This window comes from Rhinopithecus roxellana, chromosome 1 (assembly GCF_007565055.1).
Source record: "Rhinopithecus roxellana isolate Shanxi Qingling chromosome 1, ASM756505v1, whole genome shotgun sequence".
NCBI classification, from domain to species: Eukaryota; Metazoa; Chordata; class Mammalia; order Primates; family Cercopithecidae; genus Rhinopithecus; species Rhinopithecus roxellana.
The window spans coordinates 90,812,276-90,833,115 of NC_044549.1; the positions used below are offsets into that span (position 1 = coordinate 90,812,276).

The following is a 20,840-nucleotide window of genomic DNA, read 5'->3' on the forward strand; positions in this document are numbered from 1 at the left end:
TTTTTTTTTTAATTTTTAATTTTTTTACAAAATAGAGACATGGTCTCACTATATTGCCCAAGCTGGTCTTGAACTCTGGGCTCAAGCGATCCTCCCACCTGGGTCTCCCAAAATGGTGGGATAACAGACGTGAGCCGCTGCACTTGGGCAGCTTGATTATTTTTTAATGGCAAACAAGCTCATGAAAAGATGTTCAACATTGTTAGTTACTAGAGAAGTACAAATTAAACCTCAATGATACACCACTATACATCTATTAGAATGGCTAAAAAAATTTTATTTTAAAGAACGAAACCCCAGGCTGGGAGTGGTGGCTCAAGCCTGTAATCCCAGCACTTTGGGAGGCCAAGGCGAGCGGATCACAAGGTCAGGAGATCGAGACCATCCTGGCTAACACAGTGAAACCCCATCTCTACTAAAAATACAAAAAATTAGCTAGGCGTGATGGTGGGCGCCTGTAGTCCCAGCTACTTGGGAGGCTGAGGTAGGAGAATGGCATGAACCCGGGAGGCGGAGCTTACAGTGAGCCGAGATCATGCCACTGCACTCCAGCCTAAGCGGCAGAGGGAGACTCCGTCTCAAAAAAAAGAACAAAACCTCAAATCTGATAATACTAACTGTAGACAAGAATGTGGTGCAACTGGAACAGTCATACATTGCTGGTGAGAATGCAAAATGATACAACCGCTCTGGGGAAACAGGTTAGCAATTTCTCATGAAGTTAAACAGGTACTTCCCATTTGACCTAGCAATCTCCTAGGTGATTCTCACCCAAGAGAAACGAAACTTAAGTTTGCAAGAAACCTGTACACAAATGTATACAGCAACTTTATAATTGCTAAAAACTGGAAACAAACCAATATCTTACAGTTGGTAAGTAGATAGTGTGTTATATCCTTGGCAATAAAAATAAGTTGTTATATACTACAACTTGGATGAATCTCAAATGCATTATGCTAAGTGAAAAAAAGCCAAACTCAAAAGGCTACATATGATATGATTTTGTTGTGTAACACTCAGGAAAGGCAAAACTATAGGGACAGAATACAGACAGATCAGTGGTTGCCAGGGATTAAGAGTGGGAGCAGGGTTTGACCATGAAGGAGTTTTGGGGGTGACAAGATATTCTTTTTTTTTTTTTGAGACGGAGTCTCGCTTTGTCACCCAGGCTGGAGTGCAGTGGCACGATCTCGATATCAGCTCACTGCAAAAACTGGAAACAAAGGAAGTAAATATGACAACATGCTAATTACATATGAGATTGTCAGTATTTGCTTTATTATTGTACTTGTTTTTTTTTTTTTTTTTGAGACGGAGTCTCGCTCTGTCACCCAGGCTGGAGTGCAGTGGCCAGATCTCAGCTCACTGCAAGCTCCGCCTCCCGGGTTCACGCCATTCTCCTGCCTCAGCCTCCCGAGTAGCTGGGACTACAGGCGCCGCCACCTCGCCCGGCTAGTTTTTTTTTTTTGTATTTTTAGTAGAGACGGGGTTTCACCGTGTTAGCCAGGATGTTGTCGATCGCCTGACCTTGTGATCCGCCCGTCTCGGCCTCCCAAAGTGCTGGGATTACAGGCTTGAGCCACCGCGCCCGGCCTGTACTTGTATTTTTTAATTAGTTGACATACAAACAAGGCAAAATATATCTCCCTTAGAGAAAATTTAGAAAAGACAGAAAAGGAGATAGAAAAAGTCACCAGTTGTCTTTTATTTATTTATTTATTTATTTATTTATTTGAGACAGAGTCTCGCTCTGTCACCCAGGCTGCAGTGCAGTGGTGCCATCTCCACTCACTGCAAGCTCCGCCTCCCGGGTTCACGCCATTCTCCCGCCTCAGCCTCCAGAGTAGCTGGGACTACAGGTGCCCGCCACCATGCCCAGCTAATTTTGTTTTTGTATTTTTAGTAGAGACGGGGTTTCGCCATGTTAGCCAGGATGGTCTTTTTTTTTTTTTTTTGAGACGGAGTCTCGCTCTGTCGCCCAGGCTGGAGTGCAGTGGCCAGATCTCAGCTCACTGCAAGCTCCGCCTCCCGGGTTTACGCCATTCTCTCGCTTCAGCCTCCCGAGTAGCTGGGACTACAGGCGCCCGCCACATCGCCCGTCTAATTTTTTGTATTTTTTTAGTAGAGACGGGGTTTCACCGTGTTAGCCAGGATGGTCTCGATCTCCTGACCTCGTGATCCACCCGTCTCGGCCTCCCAAAGTGCTGGGATTACAGGCTTGAGCCACCGCGCCCGGTCAACCAGGATGGTCTTGATCTCCTGACGTCATGATCCGCCCGCCTCGGCCTCCCAAAGTGCTGGGATTACAGGCGAGGGCCACCGCGCCTGGCCCATCAGTTGTCTTTAGATATTGTATTTTTTATTATTTTCTACATGTCTTTTTGCACAATGAAAAGTGTACCATAAGAACAATTGTGCCTGTGGTTTTACTTAGTATATTCTAAACTTGTTTCCTTTGCAATTTTTTTTTTTTTTTGAGACAGTCTTGCTCTGTTACCCAGGCTAAAGTGCAGTGTCACGATCACAGTTCACTGCAGGCTTGACCTTCCTGAGCTCAGGTGATCCTCCAGCGTCAGCCTCCTGAGCAGCTGGGACTATAGGTGCACCCGTGCCTGGCTAATTTTTTGTATTTTTTGTAGAGACAGGATTTCGTCATGTTGCCCAGGCTAGTGTTGAATTCCTGAGCTCAAGTGATCTGCCCACCTCAGCCTCCCACAATGCTAGGATAACAGCATTTGTAATCCCCTTCCTCTTAAATGATCTTTGAAACATATTTGCAATCTCGAAGCCTGCATTTATCTAAACAACTGTTTTCATTTTAGGGATGTAGGCATTTCTGTAATATTAAACTGGTATATTTCACCTCGCTATCATGGGAGTACAACTGAGGGGATGTTTGCCTGAATCTTGTGAATTATGATGGCTCTGAGTCGTTGTAATTTGATTAACAGAAGTCTTACTTTGGGGTTTATTTTATTTTTATTATTTATTTATTTATTTTTTGAGATGGAGTCTCACTCTGTCGCCCATGCTGGAGTGCAGTAGTGCTATCTGGGATCACTGCAACCTCCGCCTCCCGGGTTTAAGTGATTCTCCTGCCTCAGCCTCCCGAGTAGCTGGGACTACAGGCACGGGCCACCATGCCGGCTAATTTTTTGTATTTTTAGTAGAGATGGGATTTCACCACGTTGGCCAGGCTGGTCGCGAACTCCTGACCTCAAGTGATCTGCTCACCTTGGCCTCTCAAAGTGCTAGGATTACAGGCATGAGCCACCACGTCTAGCCTACTTTGGGATTTTTCTCTACAACATTTTCATGTTGTTAATGTAGCTGGGGGTCCAGCATCACTGCTGGTCACTTAATCCTGCTAGAGGCTACCAGGATACACCATCTCTTTGTAGTAAGTTGTTAAGGAGAGCCCTAGGCAGAATTATTTAGGTTCATGGTGTCAGTGCTTTTGTGGAGATGTCCAGCTCCTGAGGTTCACTCGTACTGTCATTTTTCCCTAAGGCATCAGATGATGAACCTCTCTGACCCAGCATTCTGACTACACTACCCTTTTCACATTCTTTTTTTTCTTTTTTTTTTGAGACAGGGTCTGGTTCTGTTGCCCAGGCTGGAGTGCCCTGGTATGATCACAGCTCACTGCAGCCTCGACCTCCCGGGCTCAAGTGATCCTCCTGCTTCAGCCTCCTGAGTAGCTGGGACTACAGGTGCACGCCACCATTCCTGGCTGATTTTTTCATTTTTTATAGAGACAGGGCCTTGCTATGTTGCCCAGGCTGGTTTCAAACTCCTGGACTCAAGTGATCTATCTCCCTTGGGCTCCTGAAGTCTTGTGATTACAGGCATACGGTGCCTGGCCTTCATTTTCTTATATACCCTTCTGTTTTCTTAGCTGCGAAATGGAGATAATGACATAGCCTTAATTCATGTGGGATGCTTAGCACAGTGCCTGGCACTTGATAGACTTTTTCTTTCTACTTGAAATTTATTTTTGACCTGGGCACAGTGGCTCACACCTGTAATCCCAGCACTTTCGAAAACCAAGGCAGGCAGATTACCTGAGGTCAGGAGTTCGAGACCAGCCTGGCAAACATGGTGAAACCCCGTCTCTACTAAAAATACAAAAATTACCTGGGTGTGGTGGCACACACCTGTTATCCCAGCTACTCCAGAGGCTGAGGCACGAGAATCGCTTGAACTCAGTAGACAGAGGTTGCAGTGAGCTGAGATCGAGCCACTGCACTCCAGCCTGGGTGATAAAGTGAGAGTGTCTTAAAAATATATATTTTTAACTAATATAAAACTCTCTGAATCCTTCTTTCTCTGAGCTGCGTCTCCACCTGAGTCCATCCCACATCATTGAACATTTAATTACACAGAATTGTGTACCATCTTCCTTGACCCCCAGATCTTTAGCCTTCTATAGTACCCTGTGTCTCTTTTTGTTGTACGAGTCACAGTTGCAATTTTTTTTTTTTCTTTGAGACAGAGTCTCATTCTGTCACCCAGGCTGGAGTGCAGTGGCACTCACTGCAACCTCCGCCTCCTGGGTTCAAGCAGTTCTCCTGCCACAGCCTCCTAAGTAGCTGGGATTACATGCCTGCACCACGACGCCAGACTAAGTTTTGTATTTTTAGTAGAGATGGGGTTTCACCATGTTGGTCAGGCTGGTCTCGAACTCCTGACCTCCTGATCAGCCCGCTTCGGCCTCCCAAAGTGCTGGGATTACAGGTGTGAGCCACTGCACCCGGCCATAGTTGCAATTTTATTTGTGTGATTGATTGCTGTATGACCCTTTTATCGAAGTACAGTGAAGGCAGGAAACATGACCGATTTTTACAATATTTTCAACACTTACCACCATAGGTGGTACATAGTAAGGCCTTAATAAATATTTGTAAAATGAACAAAGGTCATGAGTGTTTATGTTTGTAGTTTTAATTGCCCTAAAGTAAATATCTTATTTGCCAATTTCCACCAGAGTGCTCTGCACATAGTAGGTCTAATTATTTTTCCCTCTTTACTAATCACCCATGCCTTGTAAAAATTCAGTTAGCTGACTTTTTGCAGTTTATAAGCGTGATGACTGGGTGTTCCCGTGTGTGTGAGATGTGCCACCCTCGAACCTTTTTAGTACGGCGGCACATTGCGCGTCTGACATGAAGAAAAAAAAAATTCAGTTAGTCGGCTAGGAACGGTGGCTAAGGCCTGTAATCCCTGCACTTTGAGAGGCCAAGGCAGGAGGATCACTTGAACCCAGGAGTTCCAGACCAGCCTAGGCAACATAGCGAGACTCCGTCTCAAACAACAAATAAAAATAATGAGTCGGGCATGGTGGTGCGCGCCTGTAGTACCAACTGCTCTGGAGGCTGAGACGGGGGGATCGCTTGAGCCAGGGAGGTCAAAGCTGCAGTGGGCCAAGCTCGCGCCACTGCACTCCAGCCTGGGCGACAGTGAGACCCTGTCTCAAAAAAAAACACCAAAAACCAAACCTCAGAGGAGTGAAAAAAAAAAATTATAGTGGAAATACAGTAACGAGTTGGCCTAGGCTCGTCTTCGTTCATCCTCCGCCTCCGCTCAGCCTCCGCCTCCGTTAGAACGGCCACTGGTGCTGGAGGATCCTTTTGCGCACGCGCACTCGCCGGCTATTTCCTCGAGCGGGTTCCATCCTCTACCCAGCGCGCGCGAAGACTACGGAGGTCTACTCGGGAGCGAGCACGCAGCTCCGCCCCGCGTCCGGCCGGCGAATCCCGCGGCGTCCAGCCCGGGTGGTCTGGGCCGCGGAGGGAATGCCCCGGAGGGCGGAGAACTGGGACGAGGCTGAGGCAGGCGCGGAGGAGGCAGGCGCCGAAGAGTACGGCCCTGAAGAGGACGGCCGGGAGGAGTCGGGCGCCGAGGAGTCCGGCCCGGAAGGGTCCGGCCCGGAGGAACTGGGCGCCGAGGAGGAGATGGAGGCAGGGCGGCCGCGGCCCGTTCTGCGCTCGGTGAACTCGCGTGAGCCCTCCCAGGTCATCTTCTGCAACCGCAGCCCGCGCGTGGTGCTGCCCGTATGGCTCAACTTCGACGGCGAGCCGCAGCCCTACCCAACGCTGCCGCCTGGCACGGGTCGCCGCATCCACAGCTACCGAGGTACGGGCCCGGCCCTGAGGCCTGACCCAGCAGGGACGATAGCACGGTCTGCTGAAGGCCCTCAACCGCTCCGGGGTGCATTTTGCAGACGGGGAACTGAGGCCCCTTGAGGCGGGACACATCCAGGGTGACGCTGCTCGCAAGCGTCAGAGCATTCTTTTTTTTTTTTTTTTATTTCCGAGAGGGAGTCTCACTGTCACCCAGGCTGGAGTGCAGTGGCGCGATCTCGACTCACTGCAGCCTCCGCCTCCCGGGTTCAAGCGATTCTCCTGCCTCAGCCTCCTGAGTTGCTGGGATTACAGACGCGCGCCACCACGCCCAGCTTATTTTTGTATTTTTAGTAGAGTCGGGATTTCACCATGTTGATCAGGCTGGTCTCGAACTACTGACTTCGTGATCCGTCCGCCTCGGCCTCCCAAAGTGCTGGGATTATGGGCGTGAGCCGCCGCGCCCGGCCCAGAGCATTCTTTATAAGTCTGAATAGTTTGCATTTGAAGGTGACTCCCCTCACCCCCCGCCCCACGTGTATTTTCCCCTAAAAGAAAAGCTCGGCCGGGCGCGGTGGCTCAAGCCTGTAATCCCAGCACTTTGGGAGGCCGAGACAGGCGGATCACGAGGTCAGGAGATCGAGACCATCCTGGCTAACACGGCGAAACCACGTCTCTACTAAAAACTACAAAAACTAGCCGGGCCAGGTGGGGGACTCCTGTAGTCCCAGCTACTCGGGAGGCTGAGGCAGGAGAATGGCGTGAACCCGGGAGGCGGAGCTTGCAGTGAGCTAAGATTCGGCCACTGCACTCCAGCCTGGGCGACAGAGCGAGACTCCGTCTCACACACACACAAAAAAGAAAAGCTCCATCCTTAACATCCCATCTGTTCAGTCCTGATGACTCCAGTGGGCCAGTTGTGGGCAGTCTGCCCTCATGGAGAACATATTCCTCCTGGGGAGACAGACAGATGCATTAACTGACAGGAATAAGCTAGGGTCATGTTGGCGCCGGAAGAGCCGAGCGTGTGTGACGTGGGAGCTTGACCTACCTGTCTGCTCGCTCGGAGTTGGAGGGGTTATGGTTGTGTGGTTTCAGTTAAGGAGCGCTTCCCAGAGAAGGAAGGGAGCAGGATGGAGTAGGAGCTACCCAATCCTAGGTAAGAGGTTCTAGACATGAGTGCGTTGAGACCTGGAGTCTTGGGAGAGGAAACTGAAAAGGTGATTTTACCCCCTAGGAATATGGAGGCATTGAAATTTTTTTTTTTTTTTTTGAGACGGGAGTCTTGCCCTCCAAGCTGGAGTGCAGTGGCCCAAGCTAGAATGCAGTGACGCAAGCTAGAATGCAGTGGCACAATTGCGGCTCATTGCAACATCCGCCACCTGGGGTCAAGTGGTTCTCTTGCCTCAGCCGCCCGAGGAGCCGGGATGAGAGGCGTGTGCCACCAATCCTGGCTAATTTTTTTTTTAGTAGAGATGGGTGTTTCGTCATTTTGGCCAGGCTGGTCTCGATCTCCTGACCTCAGATGATCCACCTGCCTTGGCCCCCCAAAGTGCTGAGATTACAGGTGTGAGCCACTGCGCCCAGCCCTTTGAAAGTTTTTCTATATATATACATATATATATATATATGAGGTGGAGTCTGGATCTGTCACCAGACTGGAGTGTTGTTGTGCAATCTTGGCTCACTGCAGCCTCCCAATGCAACCTCCCGACTCTCTGGTTCAAGCGATTCTCCTGCTTCAGCCTCCCGAGTAGCTGGGATTACAGGAGCTTCAAGTATGTGCTCTTTGCTTACTGTCTTATACCTTGAGCATGTCACTTGCCCTCTCAGACCTGTTTTCTCATCTGTAAATGGATCTGTTGTGAGGACTGACTGAGATAATGTTACTAGAAGGGCTTTGTATGATATTTAAGAAGAGTGAGAGGCAAGCTTTTTAGCTTTTTGTGTAGGTCAGGGGAAATGGAGAAAATAGGTGCCCTGACTCAGACCAGTGTAGCTCTTTTTTTTTTTTTTTGGAGATGGAGTCTTGCTCTGTTGCCCAGGCTGGAGGGCAGTGGCGTGATCTCAGCTCATTGCAAGCTCCACCTCCCTGGTTCATGCCATTCTCCTGCCTCAGCCTCCTAAGTAGCTGGGGCTACAAGCACTCGCTACCACACCCGGCTAATTTTTTTGTATTTTTAGTAGAGACGAGGTTTCACCGCGTTAGCCAGGATGGTCTTGATCTCCTGACCTCGTGATCCGCCCGCCTCGGCCTCCTAAAGTGCTGGGATTACAGGCGTGAGCCACCGCGCCCGGCCACCGGTGTGGCTCTTTAACAACCTTTTCTTGTCCTGATAGGTCACCTTTGGCTCTTCAGAGATGCAGGGACACACGATGGACTTCTGGTTAACCAAACTGAATTATTTGTGCCATCTCTCAATGTTGACGGACAGCCTATTTTTGCCAATATCACACTGCCAGGTACTGATGTTCAGTTTTACTTTTTAAAAAGGTTGTTTATTGTGGATAGGCCACTTGAAAAATTAAGCCCAGTCCTTAATTTTTGCCTGATGTCAGGCAAGGTATCCAATCTTTTTGTATCCTATTCTCTACCATAAATAAAATGGAACTGATGTATTTGTATGTTCTGTGTTAAAGATGTTATGGTGTCTCAAAACCACTTTGGGCTCTTAAGAGACAAGCGAAATTAAAGTATCACATCATAGGTTAGTTTTGTAGAATTGTAAAATTATGAACGCCTTTTGTTTCCCTGGCCGAATTGTGCCCTGGAGCTCCAGGAGAACAATGTGTAGAGCATGAGATATTTTGGCTTATTTGTTGTTGACTTCTAATTTTTTTAATTTTTTTTGAGATGGAATCTCGTTGTGTTGGCTAGGGTGGAGTACAGTGGCGCAGTCTCGGCTCACTGCAACCTCCGCCTACTGGGTTCCAGCGATTCTCCTGTCTCAACCTCCTGAGTAGCTGGGACTACAGGCGTGTGCCACCCACCCCACTAATTTTTTGTGTTTTTAGTAGAGACAGGGTTTCACTATGTTAGCAGGATGGTCTCCATCTCCTGACCTCATGATCTGTCTGCCTCAGCCTCCCAAAGTGCTGGGATTTACAGGTGTCAGCCGCAGCACCCGGCCTGTGTATTTTTATTTTTATTTATTTATTTATTTGAGACGGAGGAGTCTCGCTCTGTTGCCCACGCTGGAGTGCAGTGGCACGATGTTGGCTCACTGCAAGCTCCGCTTCCTGGGTTCGTGCCATTCTCCTCCCTCAGCCTCCCCGGTAGCTGGGACTACAGGCGCCCGCTACCATGCCTGGCTAATTTTTTTTGTATTTTTTAGTAGAGATGGGGTTTCACCATGTTAGCCAGGATGGTCTCGTTCTCCTGACCTTGTGATCTACCCGCTTTGGCTTCCCAAAGTGTTGGGATTACAGGCGTGAGCCACTGTGCCTGGCCTATGTATTTTTTTTTTTTTTTTTTTTGAGACGGAGTCTGGCTCTGTCGCCCAGGCTGGAGTGCAGTGGCGGGATCTCAGCTCACTGCAAGCTCCGCCTCCCGGGTTTACGCCATTCTCCTGCCTCAGCCTCCCGAGTAGCTGGGACTATAGGCGCCCACCACCTCGCCTGGCTAGTTTTTTGTATTTTTTTAGTAGAGACGGGGTTTCACCGTGTTCGCCGGGATGGTCTCGATCTCCTGACCTCGTGATCCGCCCGTCTCGGCCTCCCAAAGTGCTGGGATTACAGGCTTGAGCCACCGTGCCTGGCCGGCCTGTGTATTTTTAATTTAACACAATCAAGCTCACAGTGCCAATCAGAGGTGTATTTATTTTTGTTTTTATTTTTAGAGAGTCTCACAGTGTCATCCAGGCTGGAGTGCAGTGGTATGATTTCGGCTCACTGCAACCTCTGCATCCCAGGTACAAGTGATTCTCCTGCCTCAGCCTCCTGGGTAGCTGGGGTTATAGGCGCCTGCCACCACACCTGGCTAATTTTTCTATTTTTAGTAGAGACGTGGTTACACCATGTTTGCCAGGCTGATCTTGAACTCCTGACCTCAGGTGATCCGCCCACCTCAGCCTCCCAAAGTGCTGGGATTACAGGTGTGAGCCACCGTGTCCGGCCTGTTTTTTTTTTTTTTTTTTTGAGACGGAGTCTCGCTCTTTCGCCCGGGCTGGAGTGCAGTGGCCGGATCTCAGCTCACTGCAAGCTCCGCCTCCCGGATTTACGCCATTCTCCTGCCTCAGCCTCCCGAGTAGCTGGGACTACAGGCGCCCGCCACCTCGCCCGGACAGTTTTTTGTATTTTTTAGTAGAGACGGGGTTTCACCGTGTTAGCCAGGATGGTCTCGATCTTCTGACCTCATGATCCGCCCGTCTCGGCCTCCCAAAGTGCTGGGATTACAGGCTTGAGCCATCGTGCCCGGCCTTTTATTTTTTTTTATCATTGAAGATTGGTATAATACTTCGCTATTTGTTTGAAGCTCAAATGATTTTATCAGGGTACACCCTAATAAACTGATGTTCCTGTGGGTAAAAAAAACTCACTAAAGACCAGCAATGTGTGGTGGCTCATGCCTGTAATCATGCCTGTAATTCCAGCACTTAGGGAGGCTGTGGCGGGAGGGTTGCTTGAGGCCAGGAGTTCTTGACCAGCCTGGACAACAAAGTGAGACCCCAGCTCTACAAAAAAAATTTTTTTAAATTACCTGGCCATCTTAGCATGTGCCTGTAGTCGCAGCTATTTGGGAGGCTGAGGTGGGAGGATCCCTTGAGCCCAGGAGTTCGAGGCTGCAGTGAGCCATGATCATACCACTGCACTCCAGCCCAGGTGACAGAGTGAGACCCTGTCTCAAAAAAGAAAAAAAAAACAACAACCCACAAACCCCCCCCAAATACATGGGTTTCATAGGATTCAAATTAATATGTGTGCATAGATTCTGTTTTAAGGAAGTAGATATATAAAAATGAGCATTGCTGAGTTAACATTTGGTAAATTTGCCTTATAGAATACCCTTAAGGAGTACGTTTCCAGTGAGTGTAAAATAGGAATTGGGATACCCAATTCAGTTGTACTAGATTTTCTAAGTACACATTGTTTTGGTTATGTGTTTTGTGACTACCACCCCAAAACTAATAACCACCTTTTTTTTTTTTTTTTTTTTTTTGGTGACAGAGTCTCACTGTGTCACCCAGGCTGGAGTGCAGTGGCGTGTGATCTTGGCTCACTGCAACCTCTGCCTCTTGGGTTCAAGCAATTCTCCTGCTTCAGCAGCTGGGACTACAGGTGTGCACCACCAAGCCTGGCTAATTGTTTGCATTTTAGTGGAGACTGGGGTTTCGCCATGTTGACCAGGCTGATCTTGAACTGCTGAGCTCAGGCAATCTGCCTGTCTCAGCCTCCTAAAGTGCTAGGATTACAGATGTGAGCCACCGCACCTGGCCCACCATTTTATTTGTTCATAATTCTGTAGTCCAGGCTGGGCTCAGCTAGGCGGTTACTCTGCTGGTGGTAGTCATTGGTATGGCTGTCTTTTGCTGGCAGCTGGGGGCTGGACCTGTCCCTCTTTTTTTTTTTTCTTTTTTCTTTTTTTTCGAGATGGGTTCTCACTCTGTCACCCAGGTTGGAGTACAGTGTCATGATCTCAGCTCACTGCAACCTCTGCCTCCAGGGCTCAAATGATCCTCCCACCTCAGCCTCCCCAGTCGCTGGGACCACAGGCACGTGCCACCATGCCTGGGTAATTTTTTGTATATTTTATAGAGACGGAGTTTCGCCATGTTGCCCAGGCTGGTCTCGAACTCCTGAGCTCAGGCGATCCACTCACGTCAGCCTCCCAAAGTGCTGGGATCACAGGCATGAACCACCATGCCTGGCCAGGGCCTGTTCTTCTTTATGTAGTCTCTCTAGCACGGTAGCTCAGGGCTTTCAAAAGGATAAAAGCAGAAGTCGACAGGCCTTTTTAAGGCTTTTACCCAGAATTGCAGCGTCGCTTCATCCACATTCAGTTAGTTAAAGCAGTCACAAGCCCAGCCCATTTCAAGGTGAAATTACTACCATGAGGTGTCCATAGGGGGCCATCAGTATAACACACTGCCACATACGTGCACTCATTTTTTTCTGTAACCTAAAGTGAGATCCATCAGTAGTAAAGGTAGCTGTTGGCAAAGCCTCTTGCTCATTCCTTGTACTGAGACCCTAGTCTGCCACTGAGGATTTGGTTTTTGCTCTTCCAGTGTATACTCTGAAAGAACGATGCCTCCAGGTTGTCCGGAGCCTAGTCAGGCCTGAGAATTATAGGAGACTGGACATTGTCAGGTCGCTCTACGAAGATCTGGAAGACCACCCAAATGTGCAGAAAGACCTGGAGCGACTCACGCAGGAGCACATTGCAAATCAACGGATGGGAGATTGAAGATTTCTGTTGAAATGTACACTCTTTCATCTCAGCTTTTGATGGTACTGATGAGTCTTGCTCTACATACAGGACTGGTTCCTTACTCAGTTTCAAAAGGTCTCATTCTCAGAGTAAAATAGGCACCATTGCTTAAAAGAAAGTTAACTGAGTTAACTAGGCATTGTGATGTTTAGGGGCAAATATCACAAAATGTAATTTAATGCCTGCCCATTAGAGAAGTATTTATCAGGAGAAGGTGGTGGCATTTTTGCCTCCTAGTAAGTCAGGACAGCTTGCGTGTAAGGAGGTTTGTATAAGTAATTCAGTGTGAATTGCAGCATATTGTTTAATTTTAAGAAGGCAGTGGCATCTGCTTTTAATGGATATATAATACATCCATTCTACATCCATAATGGTTGGTGACTTATCTGCCTCCTGTTTTGGGAAGACTGAGGCATCCTTGAGGCAGGGACAAGTCTTTGTCCTCTTTGAGACCCCAGTGCCTGCACATCATGAGCCTTCAGTCAGGGTTTGTCAGAGGAACAAACCAGGGGACGCTTTGTTAGAAAGTGCTTAGAAGTTCTGCCTCTATTTTTGTTTGGGGGTGGGAGAGGGGACCTTAAAATGTATACAGTGAACAAATGTCTTAAAGGGAATCATTTTTATAGGAAGCACTTTTTAAATTTTCTAAGTTGTGCACTTTTCTTGGTCCACTCTTGTTGAAGTGCTGTTTTATTACTATTTCTAAACTAGAATTGACTTTCTATAGTTGTGATAATGGCATTTTTGTAACTTGACAGCTGCACAGAAAATAGGAGAAAATCTGCATGTTTGATTCTAGTATTAATGGGCAAATAAGGTTTTGCTAAATGTGAGTATTTCTGTTCTTTTTTGTAAATATGGGACATTCCTGATTGATTTGGGTGTTTTGTTTTGTTTTGTTTTGTTTTTTTGAGACGGAGTCTCGCTCTTGTCACCTGAGCTGGTGTGCAGTGGCGCCATCTCGGCTCACTGCAACCTCTGTTTCTTGGGTTCATGCAATTCTCCTGCCTTAGCCTCCTGAGTAGCTAGGATTATAGGCGCCTGCCACTTCGCCTGGCTAATTTTTGTACTTTTAGTAGAGACGGGGTTTTACCATGTTGGCCAGGCTGGTTTCAAACTCCTGACCTCAGGTGATCCACCCACCTCAGCTTCACAAAATGCTGGGATTACAGGCGTGTGAGCCACCGTGCCTGGCTGATTCAGCATTTTTCATCGGGCAGGACCAGGTGGCACTTCCACCTCTAACTTCTGGTCCTACCAGTGGATTCATGGAGTAGCCTGGAATGTTTCATAGTTTTCTAAATGTACAAACTCTTATAGGCTAGACTTAAATTCATTAACTCAAATTCAATACTTCTATCAGACTCAGTTTTTTGTAACTAATAGCTTTTTTTTTTCCAATTTTTATTCTATTCTTCCCCTAATGGCTTTTAAAAAAAATATCCCCAGTAGAGAAACATTTGGAAAAGACAAAACTAAAAAGGAAGAAAAAAGATCCCTATTAGATACACTTCTTAAACACAGCCACATTAACAGTTTCCTTTCAGCCTTTTTAGGGCATATATTGGTTGATTTTTACATAGTTGAGATTATACTGTTTATACAGTTTTATACCCTACTTTTTCATTTAACTTTGTAACTTAACTATTTCTCTATGTTGTTATAAGCTTTTCACAAACATTAGTGTAGTCTTCCTTTTATAATTCATGTTTGGGGGTATTTCTTGGAATCTTTAATTCCTTATCCTAGCCTTTGGGCACAATTCCTGTGCTCAAAAATGAGAGTGGTGGCTGGCGTGCTGGCTCACACCTGTAATCCCAGTGCTTTGGGAAGCCAAGGAAGAGGACTGCTTGAGCCCAGAACTTCAAGATGAGCCTGGGCTCATAGTGAGACCCCATCTATACAAAAAAATTTTAAAAAATTAGTGTGGCGGCACACATCTGTAATCCTAGCTACTTGGCAGGCTGAGGTGAGAAGATCATTTGAGTTTAGGAATTGGAGGCTGCAGTGAGCCATGAGTACGCCACTGCACTCCAGCCTGGGGGACGGAGCAAGACCCTGGCTCAAAAAAAAAAAAAAAAAAAAAAAAATCAGGCCAAGCATGGTGGCTCATGCCTGTAATCCCAGCACTTTGGGAAGTCAAGGCGGGCAGATCACCTGAGGTCAGGAGTTCAAGACCAGCCTGGCCAACATGGTGAAACCCTGTTTCTACTAAAAATACAAGAATTAGCCAGGTGTGGTGACGCACGCTTGTAATCCCAGCTACTCAGGAGGCTGAGGCAGGAGAATTGCTTGAACCCAGGAGGCGAAGGTTGCAGTGAGCTGATATCGCACTGTTGCACTCTAGCCTGGGTGACACAGCAATACTCTCTCAAAAAAAAAAAAAAAAAATCAAATCAGAGTGAAGTGAATGAGACACTCCACAGTTTTCCTTCTACTGCAAATTTCAACTGATTTTAGCCCCTTCTTTCAACATTCAGCAAATAGTCTTTTTTTTTTTTCTTTGAGATGGAGTCTCGCTCTGTTGCCCAGGCTGGAGTGCAGTGGCGTGATCTCTCCTCACTGCAAGCTCCACCTCCTGGCTTTAAGCGATTCTCCTGGCTCACCCTCCTGAGTAGCTGGGATTACAGGTGCCCGCCACCATGCCCGGCTAATTTTGTATTTTTAGTGGAGACGGAGTTTCACCATGTTGGCCAGGATGGTCTTGATCTCCTGACCTCGTGATCCGCCCACCTCAGTCTTCCAAAGTGCTGGGATTACAGGCGTGAGCCCCCGTGTCCAGCCGGCCTTTTTTTTAACCTTTGTGTCAAAATGATAGTTCATGTTCCTCTTGTTAAAACATGCAGGCCGAGCACGGTGGCTCATGCCTGTAATCCCACCATCCTGGGAGGCCGAGGCAGATGGATCACCTGAGGTCAGGAGTTCAAGACCATCCTAGCCAACATGGTAAAACCTTATCTCTACTTAAAATACAAAAATTGCCAGGTGCAGTGGTTCACACCTGTAATCCCAGCACTTTGGGAGGCCGAGGTGGGTATATCAGGAGGTCAGGAAATCGAGACCATCCTGGCTAACACGGTGAAACCCTGTCTCTACTGAAAAATAGAAAACATTAGATGGGCGTGGTGGTGAGCGCCTGTAGTCCCAGGTACTTGGGAGGCTGAGGCAGGAGAATGGCCTGAACCCAGAAGGCAGAGCTTGCAATGAGCCGAGATCATGCCACTGCACTCCAGCCTGGGCAACAGAGTGAGACACTGTCTCAAAAAGGAAAAAAAAACAAAACAAAAATTATCCGGGCATGGAGACGGGCACCTGTAATCCCAGCTACTCGGTAGGCTGAGGCAGGCGAATCTCTTGAACCTGGGAGGTGGAGGTTGCAGTGAGGCAAGATCACACCATTGCACTCCAGCCTGGGCAACAAGAGTGAAATTCCATCTCAAAAAAAAAACAAAAAACAAAAAAAAAAACCCATGCAGTTTGAGTACTGTGTTTTTGGTGTTGTCCAAGGAAAATTAAAAACCTGTAGCGTGAATAATATATGTTTTTCATTTGAAATCTTGTGAATGTATTAAATATATAGCTCTTAAGAGACTGTGAAGTTCCTATTTTAAGTTTTTTTTTTTTTTTAAGCTGTTCTTTAATACATTAAATGGTGCTGAGTAAAGGAAATAGGCAAGGTGTGTTGTGTGGTGTTTTAACCAGGCACTTCTCTCTCAGAGAGTTTTGAAACCTGTTTACATAAAGGCCCAGGATGAGAAGGAGATCCAGACATAAGCCACCAGCCTCATTCCAAGTCTCTTCTCTTTCCAACCCTGGATTTTCTTTTTTACTTAACATTGTTTATTTTAGCTTTATTTTTCTTATAAAAGAAATGTATCACTATACAAAATTAAACACTACAGAAAAATATTAAGAAGAAAAACATTCACTTCAGAAACAAAGTTTTTTCCCATGAAAACAGAACCCAAAAAGGTAAGTGGTTAATATTTCACCAGCAATTAATTATGTTGAGAATAAGGCCAGGTGAGGTGGCTCACGCCTGTAATCCCAGCACTTTGGGAGGCCAAGGCGGGCAGATCATCTGAGGTCAGGAGTTCGAGACCAGCTTGGCCAACATGGTGAAACCCTATCTCTACTAAAAATGAAAAAAACTTAGCTGGGTGTGGTGGCGTGTGCCTATAATCCCAGCTATTCAGGAGGCTGAGGCAGGAGAATTGCTTGAACCTGGGAGGCAGAGGTTGCAGTGAGCCGAGATTGCACCATTGCACTCTAGCCTGGGCGACAAGAGTGAAACTCTGTCTCAAAAAAAAAAAAAAAAAAAAAATATATATATATATATATATATATATATATGTTGAGAATACAACAGTGAGGGCATGTGCTAGAAATCAGTGCATTAAGGATATGAAATGGATACCAGTGTTTTACACAGTGTGTGAACACCAGTGTGAACTTTTCGGATACTTTCACCCTGGGTCTCTGTGTCCCATTCTTAGCACCTCAGTCCCACTCTCTGCTAGTCATAGGCTTCCTGATACCCCTTCAATACAGATTGAGTATCCCTAGTCCAAAAATTCCAAATCCAAAGTGCTAAAATCCTACAGTTTCTGAGTCCTGACGTGACTCCACAAGTGGAAAATTCCACATGTGAGTACTTTTTTTTTTTTTTTTTTTTTTTTTTTTGAGACGGAGTCTCGCTCTGTAGCCCAGGCTGGAGTGCAGTGGCCAGATCTCAGCTCACTGCAAGCTCCGCCTCCTGGGTTTACGCCATTCTCCTGCCTCAGCCTCCCGAGTAGCTGGGACTACAGGCGCCCGCCACCTCGCTCGGCTAGTTTTTTGTATTTTTTTTTTAGTAGAGACGGGGTTTCACCATGTTAGCCAGGATGGTCTTGATCTCCTGACCTCGTGATCCGCCCGCCTCGGCCTCCCAAAGTGCTGGGATTACAGGCTTGAGCCACCGCGCCCAGCCCACATGTGAGTACTTAACGCAAACTTCGTTTCATGTGCAAAACTATGAAAAATATTGCTCAAAATTACCTTTAGCCTGTGTCTATAAGGTGTATATGAAACCAGTGTTATGATGTATATGTTTTCTGTTTTTGTTCCTGGCTCATAACTCCCATAGCCCTTGTTATGGATGTGAGCCACCTTGCCTGGTTAATTTTTAAGTTTTTTTGTAGAGATGGGGTCTCGCTGTGTTGCCCAGGCTGGTCTTGAACTCCTGGGCTCAAGCGATCCTCCCACCTTGGCCTCCCAAAGCCCTGGTATTACAGCCCTCATTTCAGAAAAGGTCCCACCCCATACCCTGGGGGAAGGAATGGTGATATAAAGCCTCGTTAAAACCCATGAGGACAGTGGAGAGCATCAGGATAGCTGAACTTGTAGAGGTTCCTGGAAGGTGGTTTGTCCAGGGAGGGGACAGAAGCTCTGTGCCCCTTACCCTATGCCTTGGTCTATGCATTTCTTCATCTGTATCCTTTGTTATATCCTTTATGATAAACCGGGTAGGCTGGGCGTGGTGGCTCACACATACAATCCCAGCACTTTGGGAGGCTGAGGTAGGAGGATTGCTTGAGCCCAGGAGTTCAAGGCCAGCCTGGACATCATAGTGAGATCCTGTCTCTACTAGGAAAAAAAAAAAAAAAAAATAACCAGGAGTGGTGGCGCATGCCTGCAGTCCCAGCTGTTCAGTTTGCATTCCAACCTGGGTGACAGAGCAAGACCCTGTCTTGAAAAAAAAAGCTGGTAAACATTTTTCACTGAGTTTTGTTAGCCACTCCAGCAAATTAAACCCAAAGAGAGGGTGGTGGGAACCCTAACTTGAAGCTGGTTGGTCAGAAGTTCTGGAGCCCTAGACTTGTACTGGTGTGGGAGTGGGGGCAGTCTTGAGGACTGAGCCCTTAACCTGCAGGATCTGATATTATTTCCAGAAAGATTGTGTCGGAAGTGAATTAGAGGCTACCTAGTTAGTGTTCACTGCAGAATTGATTGCTTGCTTGCTCCTGGGAAGAAATCTACACATTTGGACACAAAAGTGTTCTGGGTTGGTATTGTGTTAGTGTGGAATCTAGAGGAAAAACACAGTTTGAGAGTTTTTCTGAAACAGGTAATGAATTTCACCTTTAGACTTGGGTCCCATCCTCAAGATATCTCATTATATATATGCACATATTTCAAAATACAAAAAAATCTGAAAATGGAAACACCTCCAGTCCCAAGCATTTCCAATGAGAGATATTCAACTTGTTTTTCCCCTTCCTTTCGGCACACCTAAACTGCCTGCCCCAACAAAACATTTTCCTGTCCCCACCCCTTGCCACACATACCCAGTAGTCCATTGGCAGGTCACAGAAAATTGAGGTACACGTATGATGGACATGAGAAGGATTGGGCAATAGTACTTGATATATGAGAGGGAGAAAAACCCACAAAACTTGTTTCAAAATTCAAAACATGAAACTGCGGGAAAATATAAGTCTGCTTGACATACAAACTAATGGCAGTAGGCTCTCCCCCTGTCTGTCAGATGGAAAAACACAAAAGACTGTTTCTTTCCAATTGGGACAGGTTGAATCCTGGAGGCCGGGGCTGGCCCCACACATGCTAATAACAGAGCTGAGGTTACTGAAAGGCTGGGGGGAAGTCCTATTGAACCATTTCATCTTAACATAAGTTGGAGGAGAGTTAATTGGGCAAAGGACAGTTTAGCAATTTGCTTGATGGGGAATAACATGAGATGATTGTTTTTCCTTTGTAGGAGGGTGTTCATTACCTAGGTCCAACTCAAGAATTTTGAGAACTCTTGTTGTAGCTATCCCATGCTCACGAACCTCAGATAGGAACTGTGGTAAGGGCTTGTATTAGTCTGTTCTCATGCTGTTATGAAGGAATACCCAAGACTGGGTAATTTATAAAGAAAAGAGGTTTCACTGGCACAGTTGCTCACGGCTAGGGAAGCCTCAGGAAACTTACAATCATGGTGGAAGGCACCTCTTCACAGGGCAGCAGGAGAGAACGAATGTCAGCAGGGGAAATGGCAGGCACTTATAAAACCGTCAGATCTAATGAAAACTGTCACTATCATGAGAACAGCATGGGGGAAATTACCTCCCATGATTTGATTAAATTACCTCCCACTGGGTCCCTCCCACGACATGTGGGGATTATTGGGATTACAATTCAAGATGAGATTTGGGTGGGGACACAGCCATACCATATCAGGGCTGTTCCAGCAGGTCTGGGTTACCCTGGCGTGGAGCAACTCCAGGCAGTAGGGAGGATTTTGAGAAGGTCTAGTGTGCCTCTGGGGCAGCTGTTTTCCAATACTTGTTTACACTTGGCAGCCTTCAGGACTTCCACCCCCCTGATAGATGCGGAAAGCAGATCCCTCTGGAACAGACTCCAATATTGGAAATAAATGTACATCCATGGGAGATTGCCCAAATTAAGTATGGCATTCCTAAATAAGCCATTAAAAAGGATAGGGGCCAGGGGCTGTGGCTCACGCCTATAATCTCAGTGCTTTGGGAGGCTGAGGTTAGAGAATCACTGGAGGACAGGAGTTTGAGACCAGCCTCAGCAACATAGTGAGACCTCCATCTCTACCAAAAAAAAAAAAAAGTAAAAAGGATAGGATAGGATAGAGGTTTATTTATCTTTCTAAGACAGAGAGTAAGAGTAGCCACTTTCTTTTTTTTAATTTTTTTTATTTTTATTTTTTTCTTGAGAGAGAATCTCACTCTGTTGCTGAGGCTGGAGTGCCGTGGCATTACCTTGGCTCACTGCAGCCTCCACCTCCTGGGTTCAAGCAATTCTCCTGCCTCAGCCTCCCGAGTAGCTGGGATTACAGGTGCACACCACCATGCCTGTCTAATGTTTGTGTCTTTCGTAGAGACAGGGTTTCACCATGTTGGCCAGGCTGGTCTCAAAGTCCTGACTTCAAGTGATCTGCTTGCCTTGGCCTCACAAAGTGATGGGATTGCAGGCATGAGTCACCACACCTGGCTGAAAATTTTATTTTTTCAATTATAATAGAGACAGGGTCTTGCCATGTTGCCCAGGCTGGTCTTAAACACCCGGGCTCAGGCAGTCCTCCCGCCTTGGCCTCCCAAAGTGCTGAGATTATAGATAAGCATGCACCACCATACCTGGCCTTATGTTTGTTTTCCTTTTTTTTTTTTTTTCTGAGAAGGAGTCTCCCTCTGTCCCCCAGGCTGGAGTGCAGTGGCACGATCTCGGCTCACTGCAAGCTCCACCTCCCGCGTTCATGCCATTCTCCTGCCTCAGCC

The 20,840-nt window shown here is 46.9% G+C and overlaps 1 protein-coding gene and 1 non-coding gene across 2 annotated transcripts; both read left to right on the plus strand.

Moving 5' to 3' along the window:
• Positions 1-5,064: 5,064 nt before the first annotated feature.
• On the plus strand, positions 5,065-5,166 carry LOC115892253. The gene has a single exon (XR_004052144.1). It is a non-coding gene; the product is annotated as a small nucleolar RNA U13 (small nucleolar RNA).
• Positions 5,167-5,591: 425 nt separating this feature from the next.
• Positions 5,592-16,143, plus strand: VHL (von Hippel-Lindau tumor suppressor). Its single transcript, XM_010369382.2, has 3 exons — positions 5,592-6,135; positions 8,463-8,585; positions 12,350-16,143. Exons 1-3 carry the CDS (start codon positions 5,796-5,798, stop codon positions 12,526-12,528), a joined length of 642 nt encoding a protein of 213 aa, XP_010367684.1. The 5' UTR covers positions 5,592-5,795; the 3' UTR covers positions 12,529-16,143.
• Positions 16,144-20,840: the final 4,697 nt, after the last annotated feature.

Excerpts from the sequence above, each read along its gene's own strand:
- VHL (XM_010369382.2), top strand. The coding sequence starts at position 5,796 with ATGCCCCGGAGGGCGGAGAACTGGGACGAGGCTGAGGCAGGCGCGGAG. Across the intron at positions 6,136-8,462 it reads CCGCATCCACAGCTACCGAG|GTCACCTTTGGCTCTTCAGA; the intron begins GTACGGGCCCGG and ends TTGTCCTGATAG. Across the intron at positions 8,586-12,349 it reads TGCCAATATCACACTGCCAG|TGTATACTCTGAAAGAACGA; the intron begins GTACTGATGTTC and ends TTGCTCTTCCAG.